At 61.1% G+C, this 14,482-nt stretch overlaps 2 protein-coding genes across 9 annotated transcripts in view; one reads left to right on the top strand and one right to left on the bottom strand.

The window, feature by feature from the left end:
* Nucleotides 1-4,795: 4,795 nt before the first annotated feature.
* IFITM5 (interferon induced transmembrane protein 5) lies at nucleotides 4,796-6,303 on the top strand. Its single transcript, XM_040639770.1, has 2 exons — nucleotides 4,796-5,099; nucleotides 5,784-6,303. Exons 1-2 carry the CDS (start codon nucleotides 4,908-4,910, stop codon nucleotides 5,994-5,996), a joined length of 405 nt encoding a protein of 134 aa, XP_040495704.1. The 5' UTR covers nucleotides 4,796-4,907; the 3' UTR covers nucleotides 5,997-6,303.
* A 2,204-nt stretch (nucleotides 6,304-8,507) lies between these two features.
* Nucleotides 8,508-14,482, bottom strand: part of PGGHG (protein-glucosylgalactosylhydroxylysine glucosidase) — a 7,329-nt gene continuing 1,354 nt past the window's right edge. The window contains exons 2-14 of one of the 8 annotated variants that reach the window (XR_005837205.1): nucleotides 14,127-14,410; nucleotides 13,594-13,804; nucleotides 13,083-13,518; nucleotides 12,053-12,172; nucleotides 11,521-11,652; nucleotides 11,206-11,317; nucleotides 10,881-10,953; nucleotides 10,649-10,785; nucleotides 10,373-10,506; nucleotides 10,150-10,245; nucleotides 9,830-9,927; nucleotides 9,543-9,672; nucleotides 8,508-9,437 (exon numbers count right to left, since the gene is read on the bottom strand). Coding sequence is in view for 4 of the 8 variants with exons in the window: in XM_040639771.1 (XP_040495705.1) it covers nucleotides 9,382-9,437; nucleotides 9,543-9,754; nucleotides 9,830-9,927; nucleotides 10,150-10,245; nucleotides 10,373-10,506; nucleotides 10,649-10,785; nucleotides 10,881-10,953; nucleotides 11,206-11,317; nucleotides 11,521-11,652; nucleotides 12,053-12,172; nucleotides 13,083-13,518; nucleotides 13,594-13,804; nucleotides 14,127-14,385 (2,076 nt within the window). In the remaining 4 variants the exon portion in view is untranslated. Of the gene's footprint in view, nucleotides 9,438-9,542; nucleotides 9,755-9,829; nucleotides 9,928-10,149; nucleotides 10,246-10,372; nucleotides 10,602-10,648; nucleotides 10,954-11,205; nucleotides 11,318-11,520; nucleotides 11,653-12,052; nucleotides 12,173-13,082; nucleotides 13,519-13,593; nucleotides 13,805-14,126; nucleotides 14,411-14,482 lie in introns of all 8 variants that reach the window. The other 7 variants (XR_005837204.1, XM_040639771.1, XR_005837207.1 and 4 more) reach the window with 7 other exon arrangements.

Consider the following 14,482-nt stretch of genomic DNA (forward strand, 5'->3'; position numbering starts at 1 on the left):
AGAACAGCAGGAAATCTGGGTCCAAACAGTTATCAAAACCAACCAAAATCTTTCCCAGGTGGCCAAGCACGTTACCTTGTCATTAGGCTGGGAATGTGCTTATTTGACATAGCTGTCTCTGAAATGGGTACTTCTGATTAAGTTAGGCACTTAATGCAGGTGCATCACCGGGAAAGGACTGAGGAGGGGAGGGAGGAAAGGAGGGAGGGAGGGAGAAGGAAGGAAGCATGAAGAGCTACGGACGTCAAGGGGAGCCTCGGGACTGACCTGGCCCCACTGCTGGAACCCAGGCAAGCCTGGACGCCCCACAGGCAAGGTGCACCTGGATAAGAGTGCCCACCTTGACATCCGCCTGGGGCCCCTGGACTTCTCCAGCCTCTCCAGGGTGACCGTGTAGACCGTGTCCCCCACCCACCCCCTCCGGGGGCCCCAGACAGGAGCACGGGCCTGGGGCAAGCTCCTCGTGCACGGGGCTGAGGATGGCCCCCACTGCCCGCGGGCAGCCCAGGCTCTGGCGAAAGCTCACACCCAATGCCCAAGGGCCCCAGGGGCTGGGAGACCCAGACCCTTCCCGGGGCACTGGGCGGCTGCTCCACCCTGAGGGCCAGTTCGGTTTGGGTGGAGGGAGGGAGTCCTTCCGCTCAGGCTTTCTGTCCACTGGGGCTTAGCCACGGGTCTGATGATTGGCTTTTGCAGTCGGTCCACAGTTGAGAACTCTGTCCTTCCCCCGGGCCACTCACGGGCTGTCCCTACCCCCACTCCCAGAGGAGAAGGACAGAGCTGGTGAGCTGGAGGGGGCAGCAGCAGGGTACAGCAATGTCTGGATCGGCCCAGAGGGGCTGGGAGGTCCGGGTCTCCAGCAGCTGCACTCACAGATACAAAAACCCCAAGGCCTCCCCAGAGGACCTGAGCTGCCCATTCACCCCAGCACCACTGCCTCCACACACCCGAGAGTCAGGGAGCCTTACCCTCGGGACCAAGGGTGTTCTGGACACGGGACGTCCTTGGGTCGGGGACCCCCATCCTAGGACCCTGGTCCAGCTCTTGCTCCCAGCAGAGGCCAGAAACCAGCACAACCTGAGGCTAGGCCCTGGCCCCTCAGAGCCGCACAGCTGGGCAGGGAGGGGAGGTGGGCTCAGTGTCAGGGGCAGGCTAGGCACTTCAGCAGTGCCCCCACCCCCAGGGGACATCACAGCACCGTCACACACAAGTGTACTTTATTGAATTCAGTTGTAGACAGGTAAAGGGCTGGGTGCTAAGGGACACGGCCAGCAGCCACGGACGCGGGGCCAGCAGCGTGTGGTGGAGGACTTGGGGTTCTTGGCCATAGACAGCTAATAGTACCCTCTCTGTTGCCTTATATTCTGTAAAACGCTACGAAGAATATGCGCGAATGATAATGATAACGATGAAAATGATGGTCGTAAGGAGGCCCAGGACCAGGACCAAGACGTTCAGGCACTTAGCGGTGGAGGCATAAGTCCGGGCCCCAGTCATGTCACCCACCATCTTCCGGTCCCTAGACTGGGGAGAAGAGATAGAGCGTGGGATCAGGACCAGGTCCTGGTGAGAGCCAGGGACTCAGGGCCCCCCCGCCCAGCCCCGGCTGGTCCCTGCCCAGAGAAGGCTCCACCTGCCCTTCACCCAGATTGGGGACCCACCCTCCCCATTCCCTGGAGCCTGAGCGGGACGGTGCCCCGTGGGCCCCTCTCTCCTGGGGCCTCCGTGTCCTTCCTCAGACTCGCGCTGTCCCCGCTTGTGCCGGGGAGAGCGAGGGGCAGGAGCTCGCCCTTGAGCAGCGTTCCGCCACGTGGCTGATGACAGAGGCATCCCCTTGGGTGCGCGGGTGACGGTACCGTGTGCCGCAGTCCTCGCCAAGGGATGTGTTCTGAGACATGGTGACTTCTGACCTATGGACTTGATGTGATCCATGGTTTACGGGGCTCCGTTTTAATCCTGGCCGCGCTCAGAGTGGATCACAAAATCCTGGAGGTGACCTGCCATCTCCGTCTGGGTGCGGGGTTGTATGGCTGCACCCTCAGGCCTCCGTCCAGCCTGGGATCCCCCCTCCCGCTGTCCGTGTCCTGCCGCCCCTGCAGCGCTGGGATGCCTTCTCCATGGCGGCCCTAATTGACCCGCAGCCAGAAGCCCTAGGTGTCTTAGGGGACTGATGGACTCAGGGCCCAGCTCAATATGTGAATTCGGTTCCTGGACCCTGTGGACTAAGTAACGCGCTGTGGAGCCCAGCAGGGGGAGCCCTCTCGCCCACCGCTCCCTCCTGGTTCTCTCTGCGCTCCCAGAGGGAAGAAGCCTGGGCCTCAGGGAGACCTCAGGAGGAAGGGGGGTTCCTCTCATCCAGACAGCCCAGCCAATGAGAGCAGAACCCAGCCAATGAGAGCACCGCCCGGCCAATAAGAGCACAGCCCAGCCAATGAGAGCAGAACCCAGCCAATAAGAGCACAGCCCTGCCAATGAGAGCACAGCCCTGCCAATGAGAGCACAGCCCGGCCAATAAGAGCACAGCCATGCCAATGAGAGCACAGCCCGGCCAATGAGAAGTCACTACACTTGCTGCTCCCAGTTCCTTCCAATGGACTTCTAGTTTACAACAGCCCTCCCAACTCTACACCCCCACCCCCATTTATAAAAGAGTTTTTATTTTCTCTGTTTTGTGATTTGTCTATGATTTTGCCATGGCTTGCTTTCCAGAATTGTAATTTTCTGCTATTCCCAAATAAACCCGTTTTCTGGTAAAATAACTGGCAGTTTTATTTTTAAGCTTAACAACCCAATTCCAATGTGTGAGGGACTGCCCAGACAACACTAAGCAAATGTTGGATACCAGAAGGGTGTTCAAGAATTCAACCCATTTTGACACCATCGACCCAGAGATAATATCAGATCCCATAGGTTAAGGGTTCAGTTTTACAAGACTGTCTCTATAGCTAGCATCACCACAGCAGGTGCCAGTCGCAAGTCGGGGCTGTCACCTGGGCTTCTGACCAAGCGGCTGTAAATCAGAGGTTCCCATGACTTCTTGGTTCTATTCATTTGACAGAGCGGCTCCCAGAACTCAGGGGAACATTTTACTCACTAGATCACCAGCTGATTACAAAAGGATCCAAGTCAGGAATCGCCAGATGGAAGAGATGCCCAGGGTGAGGTCTGGGGAAATGTCCACGGCTGCTCCAGGCACACCACTCTCCCCGGATGTCCACGTGTTCCCCAACCTAGAAGTTCTCAAAACCTTGTCCTTTGGGTTTTATGGAGGCTTCGTTACTTAGCCATGACTGACTAACTCATTGGCCTCTGGCGATTGAACTCAACCTTCAGCCCCGCTGCCATCCCCGGAGGTCAGAGGGTGGGACAGAACCAACCCTGTGGTCCCTTGGTTGGCTCTCCTGGCAGCCAGCCCTCATCCTTAGACGAGGGTCCCAAAGTCACCTCATTCACATAACAAAAGCCTCCTGGATCACAGCAGAGATGCCAAGGGCTTAGGGGTTCTGTGCCAGAAACAAGGATGGAGAGATACATCTTTCTTAATATAAATCACAGTATCACAATATCTCAACGGGCAAAGCATCGTCCTGGCCGCTCTTTCTGGTGGGACACAACGGATCTGAGGAATATGGCAGGCCCAAGTCAAACTCTCAGTGGGGCCCCTGGTTTGTGTCCTCCAAAATTTGTATCTTGAAATCTTAATGCCCACAGTGATGGTAGTAAGAAGTGGGGGCTTTGGGAGGTAATTGGGTCATGAGGGTGGAGCCTCATATAGAATTAGTGTTCTTATCAAAGAGACCCATAGAGCTCCCTAGACCCTTCCAATATGTGAGCGCACAGTGGGGAGTTAGCCATATGCAACCAGGAAGAGGGTCTCACCAGAACCTGTCCACGCTGGCTCCCTGATCTGACTTCCTGCTTCCAGATGTGTGAGAAATAAATTTTTACTGTTTACGAGCTACCCAATTTATGGTACTTTTTATAACAACCCCAACTGATGAAGACAGGAGGTTGGGGGACAGGAACCTGAGGTCTCTTGTAGAAAAGTTAGGTTGGAGACGCCGGAGCCCTTCTGCCAGAGGAGGCACTGAAGTATGAGTCTGGGGTTCAGCAGTGAAGCCTGGCCCTTTGTTGTAAATGTCAGTTATTGGCACAGACGTGGCATTTACAGCCAAGGGGTTGCAGGACCCTACAGAGGGAACCCAAAACAGAGCCCTGAGCTCATCCTTCCAAACCTCCGAGGATTCGGGAGGGCAGGAGTAACCAGCCAAGGAGGCTGGGAAGCAGCGGTCAGCCCGTGAGGGAGGATCTCGGAGAGCTCACTGCAGCACCTCAGGGCAATGGCACAGCGGGGGCTGGGGTCTCCTCCCGCTAACCCCTAGGGTGCCACAGCCCCGTGTGCATCCTGCTGTGGCTGGCCCCCTCCCGCCAGCACAGGGCAGGGACTCCTGCAGTGCCAAGGCCGGACGCTGGTGGGCGGAGGCGGTCCGGCCAGAGCCCACACTCTGGGTTCCGGGGATAGAGCCCAAGCCTGGGGGGGGTCTCCAGCCCTTCTCCGCAGCTGAGGCGACACGCCCCCACCCACAGCCCCGAGGTGGCCCCTCCGATTCCTTTTGGCCGCGGGGCGGGGCTCGGGTGGGTAGTCTGCCGTCAGCGCACGCCCCTTCCCCCGGCCCCAGCCGCCTGCCCTCGGGGGCTCCCGGGGCGGGGGAGGGGCTCGCGCGGCGGGGGGCGGGGGGCGGCGGGGCGGGGCCGCGCTCTCCGCAGCGCCGGGCTGTAATTTGTCGTTATATTTAGCGGGCGGCGCCGGGCCGGGCTGCGGGAGGGGGGCGGCCGGGCTATAAGCGGCCCTGGGCGCCCACCCTCGAAGCGGGAGCCCGAGCGAGGAGGAGACGGCGCTGGAACCCATGGACACGTCGTACCCCCGCGAGGACCCCCGGGCCCCGACGCCCCGCAAGGCAGACGGCGCCACCCACACGGCCCTCGCTCTGGGGGCGCCGAGACCCCCGCCTCGAGACCACTTGATCTGGTCGGTGTTCAGCACGCTGTACCTGAACCCGTGCTGCCTCGGCTTCCTGGCGCTGGCCTACTCCATCAAGGTGGGCGGGCGGGGTCTCTCCTACTCCATCAAGGTGTGCGGGCGGGGTCTCTCCTACTCCATCAAGGTGGGCGGGCGGGGTCTCGCCTACTCCATCAAGGTGGGCTGCCGGGGTCTCTCCTACTCCATCAAGGTGGGCGGGCGGGGTCTCTCCTACTCCATCAAGGTGGGCGGGCGGGGTCTCTCCTACTCCATCAAGATGGGCGGGCGGGGTCTCTCCTACTCCATCAAGGTGGGCGGCCGGGGTCTCTCCGGAGGGGGCGGCTTGTCCTGAGAGGCTCTGGCGGGAGGGGCGCTCTAAGGGGCCGCGCCGCTGCCGAGGCCACTGCGTTGGCCAGGCGTGGACAAGCTCTTCGCCTCGCGAGGGCTTCTCCATTCAGGCAGGGGTGCTGCTCAGAAAGGGAGGGGGCTGTCCTTGGGGGTGTCCGTCCATCCAGAAGAGCACGGAGTTGGGGGGGTCACCCAAGGGGGGCTCTCATCAAAGGGCTCTTCACATGCTAGGGGGCTCCTGTGCCCAGCCCCTCAGCTTCAGCTCCTCGGGGTTCTCAGCACCCCAGCCCTCTCCACCCACAGAGGGTCCTTAGGGCCGATGCTGGCCCAGGACGGCCTCTGGGTCCACAGCTGGAGTGGGAGGAGGCAGGGCCCCCAGGTCCCGTAGAGACGTGGCCCTACCACTGGCCCACAGGCCCGAGACCAGAAGGTGGCTGGAGACCTGGAGGCAGCCCGGCGTTTGGGCTCCAAAGCCAAGTGCTACAACATCCTGGCCACGATGTGGGCATTGGTACCGCCTCTGCTGCTCCTGGCGCTGGTGGTGACCGGCGCGCTGCACCTGTCCCGGCTGGCCAAGGACTCTGCTGCTTTCTTCAGCACCAAGTTCGACGACTCGGACTATGACTGACAGGCTGGGTCTTGTCCGCATCCTGACCCACGGACCCTGACCCCAGGACCGGCCCCAGGGCACTGCTCCAGGGACTCCGCCTTGAGCCCCTGGAACCCTGACTCCACCCCAGGGCGTGATGCCCACCCCTCCCACCCCAGCCTGGGCACCTCATGCTGACCCTGAAGATGCCTCGTTTGGACCGCAGTGGTCTCAACTCCAACCTTGATAGTCCCCGCTCCCCTAACTCCTTGTGCCCAGGCTGGGCCCTCCCTCCTCCCTCACCAGACTCACTCAGCCTTGGTTTCACAATTAAAAGCACCTGGTTCCAGAAAGTGCCTCCTGGGCTTTTTGCTGGGGTGGGGGAGGGTTTCTTCCTGAGAGGAACCACCCAGACTAAATCCCCCTGGACTGACCCCAGCAGGATGGTAGGTTGACCCGTCCTGTCTGCTGGGCCGTGCCCCGACTGTCGCCTTCACTCAGGCACTGGGTGGCTTGTGGGTTCTGGGGTGGGGACGCCGGAGTATTTTAGAACAGAGTTTGGGAACTCAGGCTTTTGATCTCCGGTGCCCTGCAGGACACTGTGGTTTAGTGGCCTCTCTTCCAGAACATGTGTGCCCTTCCCCATCTGTGTGTGCACTTGTGTTAAGTGGGAGCCCCAAGGAGGACATCGCTTGTCCTCACCCTGCATGTTTCTGTCGGTGGGTCAGTGAGTGCCAGGCTCCTTCTGTCCCTGTGACTCCTGCATTCCTTTAGTTTTGAGAAATTTTAGTCCCCACAGTGGGTTCCCTCCCTCCTGGGTCAGCGAGGCTGGACACAAAGACACACGCACACACAGGCCTGACCCTTCTACCACTGATGCATGTACACCTCACACGCCTACATGCAGTTGGGCAGAGGGTGAAAACTGGGGGGTGAGGACACTTTCTGAGCATCCTTGGTGCTCGGTACGTCCTTGTACCCTTCTGCCTCCCTTGGGCAGCACTCTCCCCCTTCCTGGAAACCAGCAGAGCCTGGCAAAGAGGGCTTTGCTAAACACATGCACACACCCTGTGTGGCTGGGGATGAGGTCCCTTAGGCCTCCCTGCGGCTGGTCCAATGACAGGGCAGGCTAACTGCAGGGGCCTTAACCACAGGGCGGTTCCGGGTTTTGAGCACCCCACCCAGGGAGCCCCCTTTGCTTCCCCATCTGCCTGGGCTGGGTGTGGGGGTCTGTCTAGCTGTGTGCTTGGAGCCTCACTAGCCCCCTCTTCTGTGATAGCCGACAGCGGGCCTAGTTGTCTCCACAGTGTGCTAGTGGAGATCGTGTCTGGCCACAGGTCAACAGCGTGCCAGCCCTACGCTGGAGTGTGTGCTGCTCCCAGCCAGCCCCCGCAGGTAGGGGTGTGTGCTGCCTGGGGCCTGGGGATGGTGATGGTGCACTGGCCCCTGCTGGGTGCTGGTCCCAGGCTGGATCCAGGATAAGGGCAGTGTGCCAGGGCTTGGACCAGGATGGAGCTCCAGGTTTGGCCCAAGAAGGGAGCAACCTGTGCTGGATGCACGGGTTGGGAATGGGGATCAGCTTGTGTGTGACCAGGTGCGTGTCCCCAGGCACGGGATGGTCTGCTGGTCCCCACATTTGGTGAGGGGAACAGAGATTGGCCTGTGCCCAGGTGCCGAGGACACAGAGTGTGTGGTCAAGACAGGCATGGGGAAGGTTACCAGCAGCCCTCCCTATCCCAGGCTGTCTCCTGGGCAGGCTGAGGGACCCTGATCAAGTCCAGGCAGTTGGCTGCCATGGGCCTCTGACCAACCATGCCAGCACACGTGTACTGCCACCCTGCCACGGTCTCCTGGGAGGGTCACCTCACTACGTGTACAGATGGAGGCACACCTATGTGGCATGTATATACAGGAAGCATCAGGCTCTATCAGTCTGGTGAGTACAGGGCCACCTACCGCCCCACCTGATGTCTGTGCCCACATCTGGCTCCAGGGCTGCAAAAATAAGCATCTGCTCTACTGGGATAGCCCCCAGCCACCATGAGCTGCTCTAGCAGATTTGCCTCAGCCTTTGCCACACAGTCAGCAGTTGAGGGAGAGCCTGGGGGCACCCGGACATGCCCTACCAAGGGGCTGGCTCCAGTCTCTGAGGTCACACGCTCTTGGGGACCAGCACTGACATCCATGCTGAACTCCTTCTGTCCCTGTGACTCCGTTGGAGGCCATACTTCTTCCCATGCGCTGCTCCCCAGGGTGACCCAGAGGCTAGCCTTAGGATCCCTGACGCCTCCAGCCACCCTCCTTCCCCACCCCTCACGTGGCCTCGTCCATCGCAGCTTGTGTGCCTGCTGTCTGCTTCTTGAAGAACTCAGACTAACTCTCCACCAACCCCAGAGAGAGAAGAGGGGTTTGCCAGAGTGAAGGAGAGTGGCAGGCCCACCTGCTCGCTCTGTATGCACACAGTGCTGCCCTTCCCGACCTGACCCCATGTGGTAGGCGGCCCTCACTTTCAGAAGGAAGGAGACCACCAGCTCCTTACGGCACCCAGACTTCTCCCAGCGTAGAACTTTTATTCCGCAGGCAGACTGGCATGGCTCTCACCAAAATCTTGGCAGCAGGTACCATCCCACCCCGCCACCCTCTCTTCTTGGCTGAGGAAAGGCCTGTGACGGGGACCGTCCAACCTCCCTGAAGTGGCCCAGAGAGGCTGGAGGAGCCACGGACTGAGGGTGCTGAGCACACCCGGATTCGGCCATGCCTGACTTCATTTGTGTGTGAAGTGTGACACACAGCTCCTTTCTGGTCTGCAACTGAGCGTGCCAAGGAATTCCGCCGCGGACCAACGGCTGCCTCACGCCCCCCACCCCTGCCTCCTGCACACGGAGGCTTGCACCTGTGTCTGCCCTCTCAGCAGAGCGGGAGCCCCATCCTGGCCCCCTGGGGTGTCCCGGGGAAGGGTGCAGGTGCAGGCGTCAGCCCAGAAAGGCAGGCACAGATGTGACTGAGTGTGAAGCCATGGGCAAGCTGCTGTCCATGGAGGGTTAGGCTGCGGAGGGGCTCAGGTAGAGGCAGGCCGTCCTGAACTTTGGGCCAATGAACTCAGGCTTTCCCTGGAGCCTGTGAGCCCAGCTGCTAGATGGAGCGTGGGCAAGGGGGAGGGGATCAGCAGGCCAGGAGGGTGCTGAGGACGGGTGGATGCAGCCAGCTGGTGGTACCCAGAGAGGGAGGCCAGATGGGAGGACCCAGGAGACATCCCTGAAGCCCTGGCTGTTCAGGTGCAGTGCCCAAGACAGCGCCAGGGTGAGGACACTGGTGTGGCTGGAGGACCCAACAGTGTCCCGCAGGGGGTCCTGTGGGTTCTGTGGCAGGTGTCTAATGTCTTCCAAAAATTCTCCTGGGAAACTCTTGGAGCAGAACTTGCTGCCTACAGGAGAGACCTTTGTATCCGTCCGGCTGAGGAGGGAAAGCAGACTTTGTGCCCTGCAGGGAGAGGGGGGCATCTGGAGTGGGGGCACATACCTAAGGGGTTACCCTGGGGGTTCACCTGCTCTGGACCCCTGGGTGAGTCTGGGGGTTGTTGCCTACCTGGGAGCAGGGGGAGTCGAGTGTGTGTCGGCCACAGCTCAGCCTCCAGCAGGGGTGCCCAGGGTCCTGCCTGGGCTTTGACCTCAATTGTCACAGAGCCCTCGGAGAAGGAGAAGTCCAGCTTGTTCCCCTGGTAAGAGACGCCACAGATGCACACTCCAGAGACCCCTGCCAGACACATGGGGTCGAAGGTCACGCCAGCCCTGGTGATCCTGGGGGGAGGGGAGATGTGCATGAGAGCAGGAAGTGGGGGGCATGTGATTGCTCTCCGCCAGACCTATCCTCACCTGAACCCTGTGAATCCAAACAGTGCCGCTTGCAGGAAGCCCCCCATGCCTGTCAGGAAGTTCACAGCGCCCGACCCATCTGCATTCTCTGTCCACACCTGCACATGGCAAGTCGGTTGGTGCCCGGACTCCCAGGATATGGGCCCCCATGAGGCTGCTGCCCCTGCTCCCAAGGGCAGGGCCCGAGGTCAGGCAGGAGTCACCAGGGACCTGACCCTGCTGTGACTCTCCCTGAGGCGGGGCTCCCACTCCGACCACTCAGGGGCCAGAGCAGGAGGCAGGTGTGGTCAGCATGAGAGTTGACACCGAGTCCAGGCTACCTTGAAGGGTTCAGCTATGTTGGCAAAGCTTCTCTCTAGGAGGTCCCGCGCCCGCCAGGGGTCCTTCAGCTCCATCCAGCCCACGGCAAACATGCTCTGGGGTCAGAGGTCAGAGGACATGCTGGGGCAAAGCCCACTGCATGGGGAGGGGAGACTGAGACTAGTGGGGCAGGGCTGGGGCTGCTGTGAGGACCACCCCCCAACACCACTGCAGTTTCCTCACCCAGGTCATGGCAGGGCCCTTTGGGGATGTCACAGCCTCATAAATCTCCAGGTTCTTCCTGCGGATGTGAGGACTCAGGTGGAAAGGGATGGGGTACCCCAGGAGCACAACATCTGCCTGCTTCACCTCCTCTCCTGGGGAGGGACAGGTGCTGCTGACGGGGGGGGGGGGGAGCCGGAAGGGGGGAGCTGCTCTGTCAGGTAGGGGACATCCAGGGTGGACACAGATCCTGTGGGAGGGGTGAAGGGGCCCTGAGGCAGCTCCGAGGACACTCACCAGGCTGGTACCCATCAAACTCAGGGTGGAAGTTCCGCCTCGGGTCAAAGGGAACCTTGATCTTATCAGCCACTGCCAGCCACTCGCTGGGGACGGGCTGACCCAGTTCCTGGGCCAGGGCAGCAGCAAAGCGCAGGCTAGGGGTGGAGGCAGGGAGAGGGGGACTCTAGCCCCAGCCGGCCCGGCCAGCCCTTTGCATGGTGGCAGTTCGGGCAGGGGTCTTGGGTCTGACCTGTTCTGGACCAGGACGTTGGTGTAGACGGAGTTGTTGACCCCTGAATGGTATTCGTCGGGGGGCATGACTCCTGGGCACACGAGTACAAGGCGGTGCTCAGTGCAGGGTCTTAGGGACCCGTCCCTGACGCCAGTAGCCAGTGTGGGGCTGGCAACATCAGGTGCCAGAGATCCCATGCTGAACTGAGGGGCGCCCACCTGCCCCACCAACTCGTGGCCACCTACTCTCCCTGCCACAAAGGTCCATGCCTCTCCCTTCTACCACCGGCCCTCCCCTCTGACCAACCCTCCCCATGACCATCCCGCTCTCCTCATGCCCTTACCCTTCAGGTGGTAGTTTTCCTCCTCAGGGCTCCACTCCACACGGCTGCACCAAAACTCAGCCACAGCCCTGACCACGTCCCAGCCACCAGCCTCTCGGAAGAGCTGTAAGTCCTGGTGGAGCAGGAGAGGGTGGGACAGGGATGATGCCACCAGTGGCTGCAGTTCTCATCGGTTACTGCATTTCTTGTCAGTGCCCACCCTCCTGAGTGCCCAGAGTGAAGGCATGGCCCCAGACAGGAAGTCACGGTGGGGGGCAGGGGAGCACGGCCGCGTTAGGTGGGTGGTCGTACCTGGTGGGCATGGCGACACCTCACCTGGGTGGTGTAGTAGTACAGCTGGAAGGCCAACAGCACAGCTCCGTTTATATGAATCTCCTGGGTCCCATAAATGTCCTCAGGGCAGACCTCCAAACCAGAGCCTGCACTCTCCCAGGCAAACTTGGCTCCCTGAGAGGGTGGAGGGCACGGAGCAGACCTGACTATTACGGGGTTGGGGCACAGGGATAGCCCATCCATTTCCCAACGCCCTCAGCCGTCAGCCATGGAGGACAGAGGTAGGGGCACCAAGTGTCTGGGTGCCCTCACGGGGGCCTGCAGGCTCTGAGTGCCCACCGCGTGTCCCCATCATAGCCCAGACAGCTTCTGTCCAGCTTCCACTGTGTGTCGAGCCTGGGCCAGGGTAGCGAGGGGACTCCAGCTGGGCCCTAGCCAGGCTGTGGTTCCTACCTGTACAGCGCAGGCTGGGGGATGCTGCTGAGCCCCCGTAAGAATCCAGGAATCCCAGCGCCAGCCAGAGAGGAGCCTGAGGTGATGGGTACAGGCCTAGGAGGGATGTGGGTCCCCTCACCTGGTAACCCAGCGTCCGGGCATTGTCTAGGGCCCCACCCAGCGTCCGGACACGGTACTCCAGGAGGGCCCGGGCGGCCTCCGGGTGGAACATCAGGATATTTGGGAACAGCCAGAGATCCTGAGGGCAAAGAAGGGCCCCTCGTTCAGGAGCTCTCACACCCTTCTCTCTCTCCTGCCTGCCCACATTCTGCTTTGGCCAGAGCCAGCACTGCTCATGCTGCCTCCCTGAGGGCCCCTCTGTCTCCTTCTAGCTTCTTCTCTGCGGCCCACCCTGGGCCCCTCCTGGGCCCTCCACACCTGCCCATCCCACGGCTCAGTCTCCAGACTAGATGCTCCTCGGGTCTGGTCCCCAGCCCAGTGCTTCACCTCCCCAGCAGGCATCGGGGTCCCCCCAGGAGCGCGGGCTGGAAGCTGCGCACGGAAACCATTGGTCATGAGCTGCCTGACCTAGAGGGAAGGACTCAGCCTCACCAGAGTGGGCCACAGCACTGGCTTCTGGAGGCATCTGATGAAGAGGGGGTAGCACCCCAGACCCCTCCCACACTCAATGGACACCAAGTCCCAGCCTCTCCTGGTTCCCACTCCTCTCCGAGGCCTCACTCTCCTCCACCCATGCTCCCCTCAGCAGCCACAAGGGTCCTCCCACAGTACACCTCTGTCGGTGTCACTCTCCAGTTCAAGTCTCCACGGCTCTTAAAGCCCCCCTACAACTGCTCTTCTTCCTCGGTGAGGTACCCTTTTGCCCCCGCAGATGCCAAACACCCTCTCAGCTCTGCTGTTTATACCCTCTGGTCCCTTTGCCTGAATCACTCTTTTCCGCCAAACTCCTATACATTCTTTGGCTGAGATCCCACCTCCTCCAGGAAGCCTTCCCTCCTGCCATGGCCTCTGTGTTTCCCCAATCACAGCCCCCAACCCAGGTAGGGCAGAGATAGCAGCCGTGCCTGTGCCCTTAGCCACGGCATCCTCTGTGCCCGCGTGCTGCCCCATCTGTGGCTGCTGTGTGCTGGGGGTGGAATGGTGCATACCTGGTCCCAGAAGACGTGGCCCCAGTAGCATTCCTCTCGGCTCCCATTGGACAGGCCCCCAGGGCTGAGGCCGTGGCAGGTGTATCCTGGGGCCCCAGGCTGTGGCAGGGCACTGAGCAGATAGTAGAGGGCGCCACGCAAGGCCTGGCGTAGGGGTAGGGGCCCCACCACATCCAGGCCACAGCCAGCCCAGAGCTGGGCCCAGGCCTGGGCATGGACGGTGTACAGAGTGCCCCTGGCCAGCAGCTGCAGGGCCTCAGCGAGGCAGGCCTGGGCCTCAGCCCGGCTGCCACCTACGACGGTCAGGAACTCCCAGGTCTGGTCTTCCTCACTTTCCCCAAGGGTCAGGGCTGGGGGCACTGGTGTCCACAGCATGTGCACCTCCTGCTGGGACCCCCCAGGTTGCTCCGGGGTTAGTGTGTGGCCATAAAGGTACCTGCAAGAGTGTGGCCATGTCTAAGGGACCAGCTTCCTCCTTGGTCTACCTGGCCAGCCCCGACCCCCTCCTCACCGGGCTCCTTGGAAGTCGGGACCCAGATGCAGGTCCAGGTCTGGGCTTTCTGGGGAGAAGTTCGACCGCAGGAGCACCGTGATGGGCCAGGTCCCCACGGCCACACGGGTGATAGACACACTGAAAGCCATGACGTGAGGCAGCGTGCGGTGGGCGTAGATGCGCTGGGAGGCCTGGAAGCCAGGGCCCTCTAGGGTGTGCAGAAAGGAGCCTGGAAATGGGTGGCGGGGGTGGGGGTGGGTCAGGGCAACTTGCGTGCCCCACTTAGGGCCATCGAGGACAGTTACAAAGCTGCTGGCTGCTCAGGGAGGTGGATCCGCCCTCTGAGCCCCTGCTGCCCTGTCTGGAGAGCTACAGTTGCACAGAGGACCCCAAGCTTGCACCAGTGCAGGAGGCCTGCGGCGCTGAAGCCCTCCTTTTCTTTGTGAGTCAGACATCCTGAGTTAGGAGGTGGCAGGATGGGACTGCTGTTGGTTCCCCCACTCACCTGGAACAATGGCTCGAGTGGGGGGAGCAGGACAGTGGTGGGTTACCTGTGTTAGTGTCCAGGACAAAGGTCTTGGTCAGCTGATCTCCTGTCTCTGCAGGGACCTCCAGCTGGACATTGAGGGGATTCGGCAGAATGGCCCGGTGTGTGTCCCCGGAAGCCCCATTGTACACGCCACTCACATGCAGTGTGTCATGATACACACGTGTGCCCAAGTATGTGTTGGTCACGGTGGCCAAGAGCCGGGGGTCACTGGGCAGAGAATGGGCAGTGAATATGGTGGGGTCCTCACTGGCATTCTCCATGGAAAGTCTTGCTCAGCAGAGCGGCCTGGAAAAGGGGGAGTCGGTGGCTCCCACAATTGGCCAGGCCTCCCTCTCTGGACTGTAAAGCCCAAAGTCC

The sequence above is a fragment of the Ursus maritimus genome, unplaced genomic scaffold (genome assembly GCF_017311325.1).
Source record: "Ursus maritimus isolate PB19 unplaced genomic scaffold, ASM1731132v1 scaffold_23, whole genome shotgun sequence".
NCBI lineage: Eukaryota > Metazoa > Chordata > Mammalia > Carnivora > Ursidae > Ursus > Ursus maritimus.

Coding starts and splice junctions, on each gene's coding strand:
- IFITM5 (XM_040639770.1), top strand. CDS start 4,908: ATGGACACGTCGTACCCCCGCGAGGACCCCCGGGCCCCGACGCCCCGC. Junction 5,100..5,783: donor CGCTGGCCTACTCCATCAAG/GTGGGCGGGCGG, acceptor ACTGGCCCACAG/GCCCGAGACCAGAAGGTGGC.